Source organism: Anopheles coluzzii, chromosome 2 (genome assembly GCF_943734685.1).
Source record: "Anopheles coluzzii chromosome 2, AcolN3, whole genome shotgun sequence".
Classification (NCBI taxonomy): Eukaryota; Metazoa; Arthropoda; class Insecta; order Diptera; family Culicidae; genus Anopheles; species Anopheles coluzzii.
In genome coordinates this window covers 42,599,718-42,619,449 of record NC_064670.1, presented here as the reverse complement: position 1 = coordinate 42,619,449, position 19,732 = coordinate 42,599,718, and the positions used below count along the sequence as shown (strand labels likewise).

Genomic DNA, 19,732 nt, shown 5'->3' with positions numbered 1-19,732 from the left:
GCCTCCTTCAACTATTTCTATAAACATTCGATTGGTGTAGTGAAAGACGAATCCGTTTAAGAAGAAAATAAAAGACCACGATCGCAAGTTACATTTAAACATCTCAAATAGATTCTTTATTAGGATCATTTCTCTCGATTATAGATGCTTTGTAAATAAGAGATATAAACGTTCATTATGAGCGAGCTGGTAAAATTTGCCACGCCGCACACATTACACAGCTTGTATATACGGAGTTTGTTTTATGTGTGCACGATCGCAAACATACGTGATCAGCTAGCTGCTACTGCTATTGTAGACAGTAGTTCATAATATATTTTTGCAATCTTGTCTCAATCAACCCGCTCCAAACGTGACTTGTCAACTTGATTTGCCCTCCCTCCCAATATATACGACTGTACAAATTAAACTCTCTCATTCCCTCTTCTAATGCATAATTGCTGTACCGGCCGGTGAACCAAACACTGTAATACTTCTGCAAACGAATTGCCGACATGCATACATGCTGCAATCTCCCAGTTGCATCCCGTTGGAGTTATCATCACTTGTACTACGGTATCATTTTGCTGTGGTCCTATTACCATGATTGTACCCTTCCCACTAGTCCACCACTATGTGGACTCATATGTAATCACTCATATCATATGTAATCGAATAAAATAAAATAAAAAAATGCATACACAATCATGCCATTACTGTCGCTCACCATATACGCACCGCTACACACACACACTAGTACACCCGGGGGAACATGTTCTACCCGTACAGTTGGCCACTTTTAAATGTTACAGTAATCGGTAACACAGTCCCACAGTGTGCAAATCTCCTTCCAAGTACACTAAAATAAGAAACAGTCCAAATGAGATCGCGATTCTCATTTCGCGGCAACAAAACTACACAATTCTGCTTTCCATATCAAGGTATGGCAAACCGTGGCAGCACAGACGTGACAAATGACAGGTTCAACCCGTTGGCGAAGGTCCGGCAGGGGTGAAGGCTAGCTCGCTACATTGCGACCACTAGCTGTCCCAAATTTCATCCCGTTGCTTTGCCGCAAGTCTTTTCCGTTCTGTGCCGAAAAGGGAGAAATAAAGAAAGAAAGGGTAAAACACACGGACAGAGCGTATGGTGCGGCTTCCTTCCCTACCTTTGGCTTCACGCAGGACACGTCGTTCGTTTTCACGCTCCTCTGGGGCGGTTTTTAGCTTCACGCCGAGCGCCGACGATACCATGCGGCGCGCCATGGCGGCACACGTTTCCGGACGCTGGCGGTACGGTTGCAGCGAGCTGGCACATTTGCGTGCCTTCGAGCGTGATTCGGCCGTCGCTTCGCCCAGCGGTTTCACGCGTGCAAACGAAAGGCCAGTGGTGAGTACTTCGGCAGCTGTTAAAAAAAAGAGCGAGAACACATAAATTTATCGTGTAACACGAAGTCAATCGTAGGCGTTCACCATTCCCCTCAAGGCTTACCAATTCTGGAGCTGCTAAACACAGCCAACGCGTGCGTATCGTCCACCCATTTGATGTCGAAACCCGATTCCTTGTACTGCGAGAACATCATCATCAAATCTTGGGTCTTAAACTCGGCCGGAAAGCTGGACACCTCCAGCACGTGCGGAAACTCTTCCTCGTTCAGTATAGCCTGCTTGGTTTCGTACGACTGTGGGAAGTATAGAAATGAAAGCGACAAATCGTCAATACACGCCTGCGGTAGAGCATTTTACCGTACTAAGCTTACCTTATAGTCCGACTGAGGCGTTTCGATCGACACTTTCCCGACAGCCGTCGTGAGCTCTTCGAGCATTTTCGGATTTAAACAGTCACCATTGTCGTCATACATGGATTCCCAATCGTCCTCCTCTTCCTCCTCCGTCGATACTACACTGCCGCCCTTAGGCGCGCTCGTACCATTCGGTACCGAGGCATCCTTGGCCAGCTTTCCCACTCCAACCTTGGTCGGTTTCTGCCCTTCGCCCTCAGCCACCGGGGCGGCAGCAGCAACGGTGCGTTTCGCCTTTGCCGGCTTCTGCACTGCCGTGGGTACCGGCGTGGGTTCGCCGATTTCCAGCACGTCCGAATTGAACGTCTGCTTCATGATGCGCCGATTGCTACGATTGATTTCCTGCGACGCCCGCCGCAGTTCCTTCTCATCGCGATCGATCTTTTCGGTCGCCTCGTTCGGATCGGTGGTGATCAGCAGGCTGGCGTTCAAGGGTGCCGGTGCCATCGTCCCATTGCGCACATTACGGTTGCGTTGATTGTTGCGCTGCATCGTTGCGGCCGTTTCGGTAGCGCTACGTTCCAAGCGAAACTCCGGCTCTTCCGGGCACGGTGGGGCGTTCTGTTCCAGCAGCACTGGGCGTGCTGGCTTTTGTTCCGCTTGCTGCTGCTGCTGCTGCACTTCTAAGCTATGGCTTCTTTTTTTAAACGATTCCAATGAAACCGCTCCTACGGCTTCGGAAGCGTCCGACGGAACGTCTATCACAGTATCACAGTAGGGTGGTGCGTCAGTAGCGCCGCTTGGCAGTGCCGACGATTTCGTTCTACCCTTGTCCGCCGCTCTCAATCCTTCCGGATCCTTGGAAGACGCTGTTGCAGGTAGTGGCAAGGCAGTGGCTGCGCTCGCCGTCTCACACGAGGCACCAGTTTCGGGCAGCTGAGCGCGACTGGATGGCGTGCGCAACAATGCTTTGGCTGGGGATGTGTTCACTTTGTCAGCGTTGCCGCCCTCGGTCGCGTCTGGTGGAACGGACGGCTGCGGATGGGCTGCTGCGGCAACTACCGGTGGTGTCGTTAAGCTACGACGCGCACGGGGAACATAGACGGCACGGTCCGGACGCCGCTCACGATGGGGACGGTTTGTCCTAAAACGGGGGATGAAAAGATTCGGTCAATTAAAACTAAACACAAGAAAAAAATGCGCTATTGCGAGCAAATTCCATCCCGCACCGGTTGCATCTACAAGGCTCACCATAACTTACCTTGCAGTTGGCGAGGTAGCTGCGATGGCGCTGCTACTTCCGGCACTGTCACTTCCTATCCCCCGACCAGTGTCGCGCGTTTGCGATTCCTGCCCACGGCTGGTGCTAGTTTTTTCGTCCGCTCCCGCTGTTTCCTTTTCGAGCAGATGGCCTTCTCGGGAATCTGGTGTGCTTCTTAATGCTCTATCCGGCACAGTGCAGTCGGTGGTGGCGGTCTGCAGCAAAAGCTGCAATGCCTGCTGATGGTGAGCCGGTGGATGCGGATGATGCTGTGCGGAAGGCCGCAAATGACCGTAATCGTTCGGATGCTCGCAGGCTGCCGGCGGTGCGAGTTGGTGGACCACGTTTTCCGCTAGCTTCAGTGCACGCCTTGCCGCCGGTGGACGATAAATTCCGACCACGGGCGGGAACTTTACACCGGCACCGTTGCTGCCGACCGGTTGCTGCAGCTGCTGCTGCGAATCTCCGTACGTGTCTGGATGGGTCGGCAAACCTATGCGAATAATAGCACAAAAAGAAATGTAAGTTTTATTGGCGTTGCACACGGTGTTGAGGCATTTTTGTTAATAGTTTTGTCTACTTTAATTAAGATTCAATTGGAGTTTTAATTAACCACATGTAGTGCTGGTCATGGGGACACTGACCATGACACATCTAGCCGGGTAAAACCTTCATGTACCGAAGGCCACTCCTTTTCCGAGGAGTGGACGTGCCTGAAGTTGGTTGGTTTCGTTTGCATAACCACCAACCAACTGCCACGTGTTGACGACAACCGCTTGCCATGTGTTTTTGCGCGTATAAGAGCGTGTGTGTGTTTTCTTCACAGTGTTGGCCTTGACTGGCATTGTTTGCCGTTCACCGTTGTCATGGAAGCGATCACGGCATCACGGCAGCAAATCGTACTTTGCATTCATCGTTCAATCTTCCTTCGAATGGTGCAAAAGACTAAGCTAGCATTTAAATTCCCCTCTGCAAGCTGCGCTGCGCAAGATAACGCAAAAAAACTCCTTTCCTTATGCAGCCCAAAGCCCATCGCGCCCACCATGCGGCCCCGACCGTTGTTAGGTCCCATTCATTACGCGATGTGCTACAGATTGTGCAATTGCGGTGGTTGCGTTGGTAACGCTCTATCGGAACGCGAACCGTTTTTCCCGCTTCATCATTACGCCAGTCGTGGGTGGCGGCGTATTGACGCCTCCATAATCCAGTGTGTTTTATGGGTCTGTGTGTGTGTGAGTGTGTAGTGCAGCCGAAAGTGAACTTTCCTGGACAGGAGGACTGCATCGACGACTGTGCCACCCCGTACGAACGGCGTGCGAAAGGAAGGAAAATGACCAATTACCGATGAAATGCGGTCACTGGGACCGAACACCACCAACTTTCCAACCATTACGTTCCACACCAAAATGTTGGCGCATTTTTTGTGTGTGTGTTATGGTTGTAGTTGCTGTTGTGTTGGGTTGGCTCTACCGCGCTACTATTACGGCTTTTCATCTCATCACTGTGGCGCTACCCACCGCACCGGTTACATCTTTACCTTTACCCATGCCAAAAAGAGGTCCACACATTTGGGGGTTGATCAGCAACGAGGGGTAAATGAACAGAGAAGAAAAAAAATAACGCGCTAAAGTCGGCCAACAACGCTTGCTGTGGGCTGGCAAATGTGATTGGACGGTGTAACCCAAAAAATCCATTATCTAACCGCGCGGGCTTGACCTTAAAACACTTTCGATTTCCTTTTCGAAGCTTCGCTGCCGGACGAGGAGAAGGGGGGGGGGGGGGGGGGGGTACTGCGGAGAAGATCGGCTCCGATTGCTGCAAGCGAAAAGCCATCGATTCTTCGCACGCTCGTAAATTTACCCCAAGTGGCACGGCATACACTATTTTGTATTCCAAAAAGGGCATGGCGCAGGGGACGATGCTTGGAGAATTTTAAACCACTCACAGCGGGGTGAATCACGAGAGTTGATGAAAAGAGCACGACCGGCACACCACAACTGTTTCAGTAAATTAAAGCAATACATAAATGTCACTTCAAATTTAACCGATTTTGGTTTTTTTTCGCAAGGTTCAAGCGAAAAAGCTTTCCTTTATCATCAATCATTTGAAGGTACACATTAGAAACATTATGGAACGCTTCAAAGCTTTGAGGCAAACTTGGGACAAACTTTTCCTTTTACTCGACATGCTTAACATTCCAGCTGTGGGCAGCGGAACAGCATTGACAGCATTCCAGCGAGGCAATCTACGCTGCGGATTCCATTTTTTCATTTTCACATCCTCCAAACACCGGTTTCGGTTGTCGCATGGACATAAACAAATACACACACATACACATACATAGACACATGGACACAGGGAAATGGGCGCACAGGCTCCTTTAGGCAAAAGCATGGCCAAGTAGCAAGTAGTCCCATTTTTCATCCACCTGTTTCTCGTTCACATTTCCGACGGTGATGATGGTGGCCGTTAGTAGTTGGCGATGCTGTAATCACTAGCGCCCAGCTTGCAGCGACTGTTGCATGCATTTTGTTTACGTTTTTTTGGGTTTGTTTTGTAATAGTTCACTAATGTGGCACCGTATCGTTCTTCGCTATCCAGTGTAAAGATATTCGTATTCGATAAACATACATGTATTTTTAATAATATGCGCACAAAAGTGTCACCACATGGATCGCGCCGTTTTCGGTAAACGTGTTTCTCCGGCCCACACACACACACACAAACACATGCATTATGGATTCGTTCACGCTCTGCTTTCAGAGCGAGCATTCGATGCTGCACTGCTTCCGGATGGTTGTTGCACCGCTGCAACACGCGATATATATAAAATGCCGCTCGCTTCTAGATCGGCAATTCGCGCAGCCCGACGATTCGTGTGACTACAATGAGGGCGAGCCGGCATTAAGGGGCCTCCCTTTTGTGGAGCGGTCTAGCGGATCCGGTGGGCTTTACTTCCGTTTCTGATGCTTCCACCTGCTTCCCCACGCTACAAAGAAAAGGGGCGGTGAGCGGCGCACAATGGAAAAGCTGAGGGGATGTTGATTATTATGCCGGTTCCGGGGTTTATTCGTTTGTGGTGCACACACCGGTGTGAGCCAGCAGCAGCGGAAAGGAGCAGAGCCCCGGGGAGGTAAAGGGGGTGATGGGGTGATAATTATTAGCACGGATTCACACTAATTGAGGCAACATTTTGACGCCTTCATCGGGCAGGTTTATGCTGAAGAAAGGACGTGCGTGCTTATGCGAGCGTGTGTGTGTGTGCTAACATTAAAGGGCTTTTGTTTTATTTTTTTGGTGTGTTTTGTTTAGTGGCGTGCCTAATATTACCCGCCGTCAGTGTGAAGCAGGGAACAGCAGAGCGAAAATCTAACTGTATAAGTAAGTGTGTGGCATATAAATGGTTTGCAAATGTTTGTTTCAGTATTGAGTTTTTAAAAGCTAAAAGTTCTGATTTACTAAATCTTCAATCCGCTTCTTCTAGGCCCGGACAACTGCTGAGTTGAACAAATTAATGGATTTAATTTTGTCCAAATTTTCACTTCTCAAAATGGAAACGTTTTGCGACTACCCATTAGTCACAAACACAACCCTACACTGCTGTTTGTAAACAAACAGCGACCCTTGAATGAATCAAACTTCACAATAGCGCGTACAATAATTCCAACGTTTTTGTTTCCTTCTTCTTACAACCGTGTGCCAGAGCTTCTTTGTTCTCCCTGCCACGAGCCGTGCGCACACTGCGCAGAAGCGTACGCACACGTTCTGTCATCTGCCGGAATGCACCACACATACATACACACACACACGCTGGGTCGCCCTTACTGCTGCTGCACCAATACAAATAGCAGCAATATGGGGTAGATTTTTTCCACTGTTCTTTTTCACACACACACAAAAAATCACCTTTGCTACCCATTTCAGGGAAGCACACACACATAGCAACGATATCTATTTTCACCTTAGCAATCCTCTAAAAACTCATTTATTTGCACTAATCGCCAGGCATCCTTACCACTGTATTAAAAACGCTTTGCACAGCCCTCGAGCCCCAGAGCGAGAAGGTTGAAAAGGTCGCACTCGTATTACGCCTAACTGCTAGCAGAGGTAGAGGAAGGTGAGCCGAACGCGAACAACGGCACGCACCACACACAACCGAAACACAGCAACGGGCAAAAGCGAACTGGCCCGCCGCAACGAATTGGACAAGCTGTTCTGTGCCGTAGCGGTGTTCCCTTTCCCTTTTCACGACGCGTACAGTGCGGCGCTCCCAGCAACCGACGACAAACGGGGGGCGCACAAACAAGCTGCACGACGACGACAGACTCACTGACTGACTGACTGACTGTTTCGCCTGTGAAGCTCCTCCATTCACGGACCCACAGCACACAGGGGTGGGATGGATTGTGCTGTTGCTGCTGCCGTTGCCTGTCTGCGGTCCGGGGGGGTATGCTGCTGCTGCTACCCCTTCCTAACGAGAGCGTTCTGTACACGCACACCACTGCATGATATAGGGTGGTGATTCCGAGGGTGCAAAAAGCGTGAGTTGGTGTGTTTTTACAGTCTGTACGAATTTTCGTACGATGCGTTGGTGTGAGAGCAATATGCAGGGGTATTGAAGCAACATAACATCCGACGACGGTTATTTATGCTTTTTAAGTAGATCGGTTAAAATGTAACTTATTTAGAAATAGTAGGGAATAGAATACCTTAACTTCTACAACATTCCTTTTATCAACACGTCACTGATTACGAATTTATTTTCTACACTTTAATCTCAGAATAACAGAAGGCTTGTTGTTGAATTCGTGCGTTCTAAAACTAAACAGCCAAACAATTGAAGAAGAAAAAACGCATCTCAAACTGAAAAATACACAGTAGAACCCCTCATAACAAGGTTAATCCGTTCCAGTCGTCATACGAAACATTCGCTATATGGGAAGCATTTTCCCTATATAATTTGTTCTATTTCACTAAGCTGGTTCACTATACCGCTAAAAATTACAAAGTCTTTAAAAACTAGTCGAATGTCGATAAATATTTTCTTTAATATTTCCCAAAAACTTTCGTTTCTGTATGATCTATTTTGGTTTGTGTCTAATAAGAGTTTGTTGTTGTGCTGTTAGGCATTTAATTGCTAATTTATCGTGGTTTATATTCTTCACCATGAATAACGATAAATTCCTTGGCATAATATCTACAACACACTTGCACACCTCGTATGTAGTCGTACTAAGCTCCTCCAACTGACAGCAATCAAGCCACAAACGGCTTGCAAAGAAGAATGTTAGATTTTAAGTATTAGAATTAATCGACCGATTAAAAGAGGCAAATGAGGCCAATCGGCTCAAAGTCTCTACAAAAAAAACTGACAGCAATTGGCAGGGGAGACTTTTGCCTACTTCAGCAAGTAGATCCAGCAGAGTTCACAAGACACATTCGTCAATATACCCCACATTCTAGCCTCACACAATTATACGACACATCCTGGTAATAGTTTTACATTACACGATGCTTATAACTATGGTATCGAAGCTCGAATTTGCCTGAGCGATAATCAAATTTAAAGAAATGCTCAATGTACACCGATCTTGATCTTGATATTAGATGTGCTCCAAAATAATGTATCCCGAACACCACAGACTCGTTATGTGGGATTTTACTCGTTAAAGGAAAGGAATGTTTGCATTAGGAGCTATTAAAAAGCCAAAAAATGCTCATAAGCCGATTGAATAATCCACTGATAATCCAAACCACTGCAGCATACCTTTCGCACCTCACACACACACACACAAATGTGCGGGACAAGAGTACGGCGAGCTACGATCGAGCAAAGCGTAAGCGACTTTGCTGCAAACTGCAACTACTAGGTACAAGGACTCAAACTGTTACGCCACATTGTTAGGGAAGGTGCAGGGGTGCAAACGATGCGGTTTACAGCATTGCCACGCTTTTGCTTTCTACCGGTTGACGTCCCAACGCTACGCTGTGCCAATGGGTCAGACCGCGGCGCATAAGCAGCTTACCGTGCAGCACCACCGCAGCGCCGCCCGGCCGATGCAGCAGCGTGGTAACCATATTTCGTAATAAGTTTCAACCCTTCCCCTACTATCTCGGCCGCACGTAATGCGATGCTGCGCTCTGTGGACCCATGTGTGAAGTGTGGCCCACTTTGCATGACGACGCCGATCGGCCGGCCGACGGAAAAAGTGATCGTGCCGTGATCGCGTGAAGTAATGTGATCACCTTTCGTGCAGCCAGCTGCAACACCATCCGTTCGCACGTAAGATGCTGGGGAGGTTTGAAATGGATAGGGGAAGAGGGGGAGGGAGCAGTCGTTTGAAAACATTGCGTCTCGAGTTCCCGTAGGAGCGAAAGGCTACGCAATGTATCCGAATTTGTTATCTTGATTAGTTGATGTTTGCTTGAAGATTACTTGATCAGATAACAGCCGCTGGCGGGTATTTGCACCCCTACTTATACAGTTAACAGACAGGAATTAAAGATAATATCAAGATAACCCAATACAACAATAAACAAATTTCAATTAATTAAATATGTATCCAATATCTATTTTCCAAAATCTCCAGTATTGCTCTAAAGTAAGTACGAATATTTTTTTGGTAATTTCCCTCAAAATGTTGCATCTTTCAACGAGATCTCTGCAAAGACACGTTATCGAACAGCAACAGCACCTTTTGCCAATCGCCACCACATTCCATTTCGCGTTGTATAACAGGACCTACTGCTGAGCAAGACCTCCCGCAGCAAAGTATAAGAAAAGCTATGCGCAATAACAATGAGCAAAGGCCGTTAGTTTTCCACCGTAAAGCACGCAACCGGACTGATTAATCGACAGCAGTTTAGTAACCAAAATTGCACACCGGCACAAAAAAAACAATACTAAAACGAATCTCGAACGAAAGCGAAAGTAGCAGCAATTTGGCAGAGCGTGAGACGGAAATTAAGGCGAGACCGACACTGACCAAGAAGAATAGTGCAAAACCAACACAACGTAACAGAATTGTAAACGAATGGTATAGTAGAGCGTTATTAGACTAATAGTAGAAGGATATAGCATGTAAGCAGTAGTAAAATGACAAAGAAAAGGGAGAGAAATTATTTCAAAAATGTCAATTCTACGATTTTCAACATCTTTCTCACCACATTCAGATCATTAGTTCTCTCACTCCGAAGATATCTATGCTTCTGTGCTAATTTCTATTGTATTACTTTCATTGTAAGAACTGTACCACTGATATAAAAGCTACATTCACATGAATTTCTTTTTAAATGTCATAATTTGTCAAACTTTCCTAATGTAAAACTGTATCACAACACAAACAGATATGCAGCAAAGAAAGTTCAATTCAACTTACCCTTCAGTTTGTCGCCAAATGCAGTCTCCTCATCGATAAGATACGATTGTGGTGGTGCTGGGTTGGTGGTGGTGGTTGCCGAACTGTGTTGCTGTCGTCGTTGTTGTTGTTGATGAACGCCGACAGCTCCACCACTCGGCAGCAGTATCGTTTCAGTGCCCATTCCGTTGTTGCCGTTTGGCTGATCTTCCTGCGGGTGGATTCGGTTTTCTCCTGTTCTTTGCCCGCTCACCAACGCACTGTTGATGCTGCCGGTTGTTATGGTTGTGGCGGGAGCGCTGCTACCACTACAGCCGCTACTAACTGTGGTGACGGTACTGGTGCCTCCGGTTGGAGGAGTCGTTGAACTACGCCAGCTGGTGTAATGTTGGGTCTTTGGCGCAGGTGTGGCTGAATCGCTGCTAGTTGATTCTTCGAAGCTGATCGTTCGTGCGGGAAGGGAAACAAACATGCAAAAAAAAAACATGGTACTGCCGTTAATGAGACTGCCAACACACAACACTCGAACCGATGCGTTTACTAAGTGAACCCCAAAACCCAAACCTCCTCCTCCTACTAAAGGTCAGTGAATCTCCGTCGGCATTTGTTTGTTGCCTTGAAGGTCGAGTTCAGTGCGTGTGGCCACATTGGGGGTGCCACTTTCACCGTGCCATCCGGCCGGACTCATCCCCGCATCACCCACAGAGGTCGGTGGTTGCTTTCGAGGCGGCATAATGCACGGCACGCACCCAATGCCGCCAGAGCACACGCCAGACAAACTGCGCATCGTGCCAATCCGAGGAGCACGTACGCTAGACGAGCCCACGTCACAAGCCGATCCTTTTCGCGCTACCCTTGCGTAACAATCTGGGCCAGTCGGAGTGTAACCTGAATTGGAATGAATTCTTCGACACAAAGATATTACCAAGCGGTCGAAGAAAGCCATAATTTACTCTATAGTGTATCGGCTTCAGGTGATCGATAGTCGAGTATAAATGAAGTGCTTTACTTTCAGAAAGTAACCTAGTTTCGCTTTCGATAAAATAGAAATAAATCACAGTGCTTTTAATACTACTTATCAAATCGATGCCAATATCTATTTCCATACTCGAAACGATTCTTGCTAAACGTTGCAATATTTCAGGAGATATTACAAAAATGAAGCAAAGATGGTCAGCCGACAATGTAGAGCATTGGTCTCCAACCTGTGGTCCGTAGCGTTAACAGAAGTGGTCCGCAAAATAATTGATTTTTTAAATAGAAAAGCTTATTTCTTACAAAGAATATCGTGCATTTTTTCCGCTGTCAAGATTTTTTTTTTCTTCGAAAATACGGCCGAAGCCGCAATAATGTGATTCTAATTGAAAAATAAGATTAGATTTTCAACAGGCATGGCTAGGCTTATTCTAGATTTAAACATATTTTTGATACAAAATCTTGGAAGTAAGTCCACAAAATATATGCCCTCAATATATGGACCGCGGCAAATGTATTTTCAAAGCCATATGGTCTGTGATCCTAAAAAGATTGGAGAGCACTGATGTAGAGGACAAACTCAAGCGAATCGAAGGAAACGCACCTGCGAAATACAACATTTCTTGCAATGATCCTCCTCGAAGAAAGAAGGCCGACGCAGTTAAAAATAGAAAATTATATTTCAAGACCAATGTTGGATACCCACACCTCTACGCTTTACACGTTCCTTTGGTTCTTCGGAATACTTTGCTTGCTATTAGTGTGTATTCTATCCAAAGGTTGCATTCAAAACATTTGAAAGAGCAAATATTGTACACGTGAAAATAGTGGACTAGACAGACTGACCTCTCGGCTAACATGACTCATTTTGCCGACCTTTGTCCTGACCGCTAGACTGGTTGAGATTGATGAATGAAGTACAACCTTTGTTTATAGCGAAAAGTCTATTTCACCCAAATATACCAACCAACCATGCAGCTTAGACGTAAAAATAGAATTCGACAGCCAGGCTAGACGTGGGTGCGGGTCGTTACCCTTGACAGAGTGCTACAGTGCTTTTTTCAGCATTATTTGCGATGACAAATTAATCTTGTCGAAAGAAACCCACTCTTGCGCTTGATCGGGCGGATCCTCTGGGAAAGCAGTGTCGGAACCGACCAGACTCACCTTTTTCCAATCGACGATTTGACGTCCTGAAGTAGCTGATGGCGAAAGCACACGACCGTGCGCCGCTCGGTACCGATGCCAATGGAGAACGTCACAATGTCATGCTGGCTGAACGATTTACTTGCGCAAACCCTGTGGACCAGGAATCGGCGGTAGCTGCTGAACGGCGGAAAGATCAGTACACTATATGGCCGGGATGAGAGGGAGAGAGAGAGGAATGAAAACTTACAATTAGAGATACTATTATCTTATTAGATAGTTAGTAAGGTGTAAACTAAATTCAATAAATGGCATTAAAAACTGCATCAATTCCATTATACTTTCAAGAGCAGCCGTTACAGAAGTTTTGCATTTTTTTATCACTCAACTGTTTAGTTTAATTCGTTAGAAGATTCTTCTTCTTCTATTTGGCGTAAACGTCCTACGAGGACATGCCGCCCCCTATACAGGCTGTCAAGACTTTATTCAATGCCACGTAGCCAGATAGTCAGTCCTTACTACGGGGGGACAGTCCATTCCCGGCTTGAACCCATTACGGGCGTGTTATTGAGTCGTTCGAGTTGACGAATGTACCACGGGACCGCCCCAATCGTTAGAAGATGTTCAATTAAATATAACAAATTTCGTCTAACAACAACCATCGCGCTGATATGCCCTTCACCCTTGTTTGTAGGATAAAATGCTCGATGCATCTAAATTATCTGCCTGATCGAACAACTGCCCAGCGAAGGGATCGTTTGCCCTACTCTAATTAACACCTTTCTCCCTAGATTCGCCGGATTCGCTCACCGGAAAGAAGCATTTCTAGCAAAAGCAATCGCACTCGAATGTGGAAACCCCTGGTGAAAGAAGCGATAGCACAGCGGTTCACACAACAATAGCGATTAGAAAGAAACACAAACACATAATTAACCCAAAACGCGATTGCTTTTACTTTGCTAGCACCTAATTAAGAATGGCCGATTCGATCGTTGGCTTTTCCGACCGTTTCTTTCTTTCTGGTGCGTCAAGAAATGATCTCATCATGCCGAGTCACCGGCCAGGATGGGGCGGGAATGAAGCAAAATAAAACAAACGCAAAACAACGGGCGATTTTTTGGGCCAGTTACGTTGCTTTTTCCCCACCACCACTACGCCATGTGGTTTTCGTTATAAATATTTATTCCAAATCAGTTCGCAATGCAATGCCCTCGGCTCGGATATGCGACTGGTAAAGCAAAAAGAAGCACTAAGACCTGCAGAGTGCAAACGGTCGTCCAAAGCGATTGCGACGGTTCATCCACCAATCATCAGACCGATTATGAGGCAGTTGGGAATATGATTCGAGTTCAATTTTGGATATTCCTACGTGTTAACCAAATTATGCAAAAAACAAACAACGAAACAAGTTAATTGATACGCTTCCTTGTTGCTGTTTTGGGGGCAATTGAAAACGATAAATAGCAACGTGTCTGATTAAAATACCACTAGAAACGAGTACGAGACCGGCTTATGTTAGTAGCCATACACACACATACACAAACCATCAAGCGCAAATGCAAACTGAACGAAACGAAAATTGGTCAAAAACAGGCCTCTTGAATCGTGGTGCCGTACACCGTAGCAGCGCGTCAATCCCTTTCAATTGCGCCAAATGGAAACATTTGCGCGATAATGATTATGCAAATTTTTTCACCAATTTACCACCACTCCATACAAACAGAGGAAGCAAATGAGGCACGATACAGTGACTTAAACTTTATCTCTTCCTGTGGCAAATTTGCATGATAGACAGTTTTCAAGCTGGGCCGTCGGTCTCGTTAGTGGCCCGTCGGTGCGGGTAAGACCAAACACAGTTGTGCAACTTGCAACTAACCCTCATTTTGGTGGTGTGTTTGGTATTTTAGCCTTTAGTTGTTTGCCCAAGCCAATGGGGGCGCGTCGCGGAAAATCGGATCAGCCAATTACAACTAAAATCGCAACAATCGATAATGATTTGAAAAAGCATGCCACAGAAACTGTACATTTGACAGATTGATTGTTGAGCGATTTGTTGGTTTGCCGCTTTGTTTGTTTTGGTTGTTTTTTTGTTTGCTTTCCACCAAGTAGGACGGGAAATGTTTTAGAAGATGTAAAATTTAATCATAACCTAATGTACGATCCAACCCGCTGCAGCAGAGCAATGCGGTAATATAATCATTGGTTGAATAAACGAACTAAACAATGTACTATTTTGCGTATCAAATGTGGAGAAGATAATTTGCCAAAGGTTTCGTAGCACAATGACATTTTACGGGATCGCAAAAAAACAATCCAAGCTTTATTTTAAAATTAGGTTCTGGATGACCTTTCACATTTTTTGTTTTAAGTTACCATTTGTAAGAGCAATTTATTGCATATTAAATGTTTTGAAGAATTTTGATTGAATATTTAGTTAAATGGGGGAAAACCTAATAAAAATGTTTACAAGCTTTATACATTTAAATGTTCCATAGTTCCTTTCATCAATTACTTCTTCTTCTTCTTTGGCACATCAACCGTTATCGATTCAGGCCTACCTGTAGCACTAGTGGGCTTGGCTTTCAGTGACTTATTGATTTACCCATAGCAGGATAGTCGGTTCTACTTATGGGGGAACGGTCCCAATTCAGGGCTTGAACGCATGACCGGCATGTTGTTAAGTCGTGCGAGTTGACGACTGTACCACGAGATCGGCCATCCATAAATTACGACACGTCCAAAATGATACATTTCGACATCCGATGCGTAATAAAAACAATGCAGTATAGTCATCTTTTTAACAAAACAGACGCAAAGTGTGATCTAAATGTTGCAATGTAGTTTATATGTAGTAAAGTAATGTTTAAGTAAACCTATTATTAGTAAATCACTGGGCGTTTTTGTTCGTAAAGTGGTTTTGATACATTTATCACCTTCAATAGATTTTAAATTGTATAATAAAAAAAATTTAAAGTGGAAATGAAAACATCTTCCACATACATTCATACATCTTCTCGCTACAAACAAGTTCCAGGCCTCGCAACCGTAAAAAGAGACCCAGGAGGAAAAAACTGGTAACGAAGAAATACCGTTAGCCTTTCCGCAGCGCTACCACTCCATACGTTCGCGTTCTGGAACCGCAACATGTTCGACCGGATCCGCGTGGATCATGCAGTATGAAATGAGGGGGTAGCGGGGGAAGGAAGAAGGTCAGCATACTTACGCCTTTGGGTTAGCCCGTTCGACGAAGCGCCGGATGTCCAGATCCACACAGTACACGAAGTCGTCGTCCGCGGCGCTCAGGTACCGATTTACGATTGAATTATCCAGCTTGGCTTGCGAAGTTGTGAATGGAGCGCGCGGGGTGGCAATTTCGTACCAGCCCAACTGTTCCGTTCTTTTTTTCCGTTCGCGAATCGGTGTGTTTGAGGAGCTGGTGTTGATAATGCTCACACAGCACAATATCAACTCAAGGTGCCTGGCCCGTTTGGTGCCGTACAGTAGGCGATGAAAATGATAGGCAGCCAAGCGGATCACTGAGATGGGATATCTGCCGCTGAAGCCACGTTAGCAAAATTATTCACACAAATGCACAATCCCACACGCACTGATGAAATTGTTCTATCTCTGTACACTTTTCATCAATTTTCACACATCCATTACACTTCCGATCGGACCCCAAAAAGAGAGCTTTCTCGGTTTTGGTTAATAAAAATTAACACAATATTCGTTTGCTTCGACTGCCACCTTATCACACGGTAGCTGCACAATCTAACGCCACTCGCATCATTTCGTTTCAACACCCAATTTCACACGCTTCACAGCGACCACACAACACAAGACCTACTTTGGAGCTCGAGACCCCCCTTCAAGCACGGGGCGGTCCGTTGCCTGTTGCCGTAACACCACTTTCCAATCCGCTGTACATCACATCTCTTCCGCACGTGCGTTGGACAACCCGTTCTAGAGGATGGATAAACCACTTCTGCCGCGGTCGCTACAAACTATAAACGAATTCGCCCGACGACCAGAGATCGTGACCTACCCGCGCACTGGCCAATTCAACGTTTCACGGCCGTGCAGGAAAGCAGCAACTCAAACAAAAAAAAAACTCTGAGCGAAAAACTCAAACAACTAAGAGCACGGCACCGTCGCTGTAAAGATGCGTTGCAAGCCAGTGTGTGTGTATGTGTTGGAAAACGCGACCATCGCCGCTTTTCCACGTCCGCTCCGTAGTTACTCGTTTTCCGCATGCATCACATTGAAAATACTTTATCCACACACAGCAACACTTCGGTATGGGGAATTTCCCTTCGACGGGGGGTATGATTAGTGTAAACAATCGCTCGATGATGGTGTTGGAACTAATTTTTTGCCGGGCGAATGCTTATACTGTACTTTTATTCGAATAAATTACTAGATAAATTTAACGCACCAGCGAAATAAATAAATATCACGGATGCTCTTGGTGTAAGCGAATTGCAAGGCACCATTGAAACTGTACAGTCAAACTGTCAAACGAGAACTGTCAAACCCATGTTTACCTTTTTTTTGCGTGTCATACAGGGGTTTTCGCTACTTCTCAAGACCTGGCAATTATTTGCATTTACATATGCATTTGAATTGTTTTTAAAATTTTGAAATTATGAAATATTTAAAAATATAATCACTTCGATAAATATGAGCATTTTTTCCTTCAACAAATTACTATATTATAAATGGTATACACAAAACCGGCAAAAAGGGTTAGAATTCGGTAGGTTATTTAAAATATGGAAATCAAAATACAGTCAGGCAGCGCTCTAGCAGCAATCGAACACGACATCGAACATGAAAAATATATGGGATTTGACATGTTCGATTTGATAAACAACAAATCGAACATGTCAAATCCCATACATTTTTCATGTTCGATGTCTTGTTCGATTGCTGCTAGAGCGCCGGGTCAGTATTCAATAGTTGAACGCTTTTTAGTTGGCATGCTTTTTAGTTGAACGCTCGATAGTTGGCCGACAGTTCAATTAAAAAGCATTCGTTTGTATGGGAAAACCAGTTTTTGAAAATTTCACAAAAATCTCACGGCCTGCCGGGAAAAATTTCATAATTTTTTTGTATGGAAAAACGTGCCAACTAAAAAGCACATATTCGATAGTTGGCAGGGAATCGAAGTTCAACCAATGAGTTTAGACTGTAGCTCATTTGATTTCCTCATTCTGAAATCTGATTTTTTTAAATTGAAAAGAACAAAATGAAAGCTCCATACCTTCACTGGTTTCCTCAAAAGATGGCGTATTATAATTCATCATTATATTGCTGTCCTTTTCTTACAATGTGTTTCGACAACCTTCATCTAATCATGACCAATATAGCCTCCCTACCAGCATTAAACGGCTTTGAAGGCATTCAGAAGGCATTTAAGGCCTTAGTCGCCTTAGAAGGCGAATAAAGATTTCAACCAAAACTTTCACGGCTGTAACGGGTTCTCTTCGAAATCTTTCAACTTTTTGATTCAACGAGAACATATAGCTTGCCACCATCTTAGCTTGTTTATATACTGGTTTTGCACCCTCACTGATATAACTGCCAAATAGAGCAGTGACAACGCTTTTGGTTCCGAACGTGAGATTCGATACCACGATTTACGTGTTATGTTCTCTTGCGTTAAGCTCTGAAATATTTCACTTTATTAAATATGGTAGGCATTATTCGGTTGTTAAAGACCAACCCGTTGAAAGGTGTTAATATATCAAACTCATTTTGATAACTTTTATTAGAAAAGGAGAAATGAGATACATATTTCTCCCATCCTGATAATGAAGGGTGAACATAGTGTAATTATTATGTTTTTTTTTAAAAAGGTATTATTTTAATTTCGCTTCACATAAATTTTGTTTAAAGTAATTATAGTAAGAAAAAATTAATTTAAACAGAAATAAACGCAGAAAAAAGATCATAAAAATCTGGATTTGAACACACGCTTTCTCGGTTCGGAACCAAAAGCGTTGTCACTGCTCTATTTGGCAGTTACATCAGTGAGGGTGCAAAACCAGTATATAAACAAGCTAAGATGGTGGCAAGCTATATGTTCTCGTTGAATCAAAAAGTTAAAAGATTTCGAAGACAACCCGTTACAGCCGTGAAAGTTTTGGTTGAAATCTTTATTCGCCTTCTAAGGCGACTAAGGCCTTAAATGCCTTCTGAATGCCTTCAAAGCCGTTTAATGCTGGTAGGGATGTATGAATGGTCGTGTGGTCAGATACGTGGGTATCGACACCAACGATCATTACTCAAATCTCACTTGCTTCAGTGCTGGTGGTTTTAAACAATCGTATCGCCGTTCTAGTTTTAGCGATGCATAACTTCAATGTGAAACCAAACAAAAGTACAGAGGGAATAAGAAAGCTCTCCTCCAAGCGAGGAAGCTTCACTGGTTGGGTATCCCACCAACAGATGGTGCCACCCGCTTTTGCCTATTTTTAGAATGCATCAGTCGTTTGCCGTCCGCTAAACGAAGTCTTTTTATATTCCGATTAGGTTGAGAGCTTGACTCGTTTAGAACCCGCCCAAATAGCCAGAATTGCTTAAGCAGCTCATTTTGGCACGCTAAAGATCGCTGCTCTAATTCGCCTTTTGCAGTAGATAAACAGCATCAAAGTTCTATGTGGATCTTTCAAACAGCGCCTAAGCAGCTTCCTTATGCCACGATGCCAGGGATTATTTTTCTTTGTGTTATATTTTCAAGCAAGCGTCATCGATGAAATAAACAACAAGATTTGTTTCGTTTAATCACATATGTATATTTTTAAATCTTTTGTATTGATGAATTACATAAAATTTTAAACAATTTACTGATATTTCACAATCACTTCACTCAATATTCATTCTTCAATTAACGAATCTAACTTGTGCAGCAGCAATGAGATTATTGCCGGCGTCCGTCTTTGACACTTTGACAAGAGCCACGTTGTACCGATGTCATGCATTAAAAAGCTATAAAGTTCCACCAAGTTCAGTACCCTTTCTTAACAAGCCTTCAAGTTCCATTATGAACCCTACACATAGTGCTCATCAGCCGCAAAGTTCCAAAGAGTACCATGTGCCTGTTAAAAAGCTCCATAGTTCCGCAAAGTACCGTCTATCTCTTAATCAGCCACAAAGTACGACATCGGAACGATTTTTTGTTAAACAGCCCTAAATCAGCTATAAAGCACGAGCTGGCTATTTGGGCGTTTAGTGGTCGTTTAGTAGATTTGCGGCACTTGGGAAATAAAG

At 44.7% G+C, this 19,732-nt stretch overlaps 1 protein-coding gene across 1 annotated transcript; it reads right to left on the bottom strand.

Annotated features, from left to right (window-relative positions):
* Positions 1-88: 88 nt before the first annotated feature.
* Positions 89-16,027, bottom strand: LOC120953474 (uncharacterized; the record flags this gene model as incomplete). The annotated part of the gene is made up of 8 exons (XM_040373414.2): positions 89-1,069; positions 1,148-1,384; positions 1,471-1,660; positions 1,739-2,864; positions 2,982-3,474; positions 10,361-10,779; positions 12,482-12,664; positions 15,684-16,027. Coding segments are annotated over 8 exons (3,042 nt in total), but the record flags the coding sequence as incomplete, so codon positions are not given.
* Positions 16,028-19,732: the final 3,705 nt, after the last annotated feature.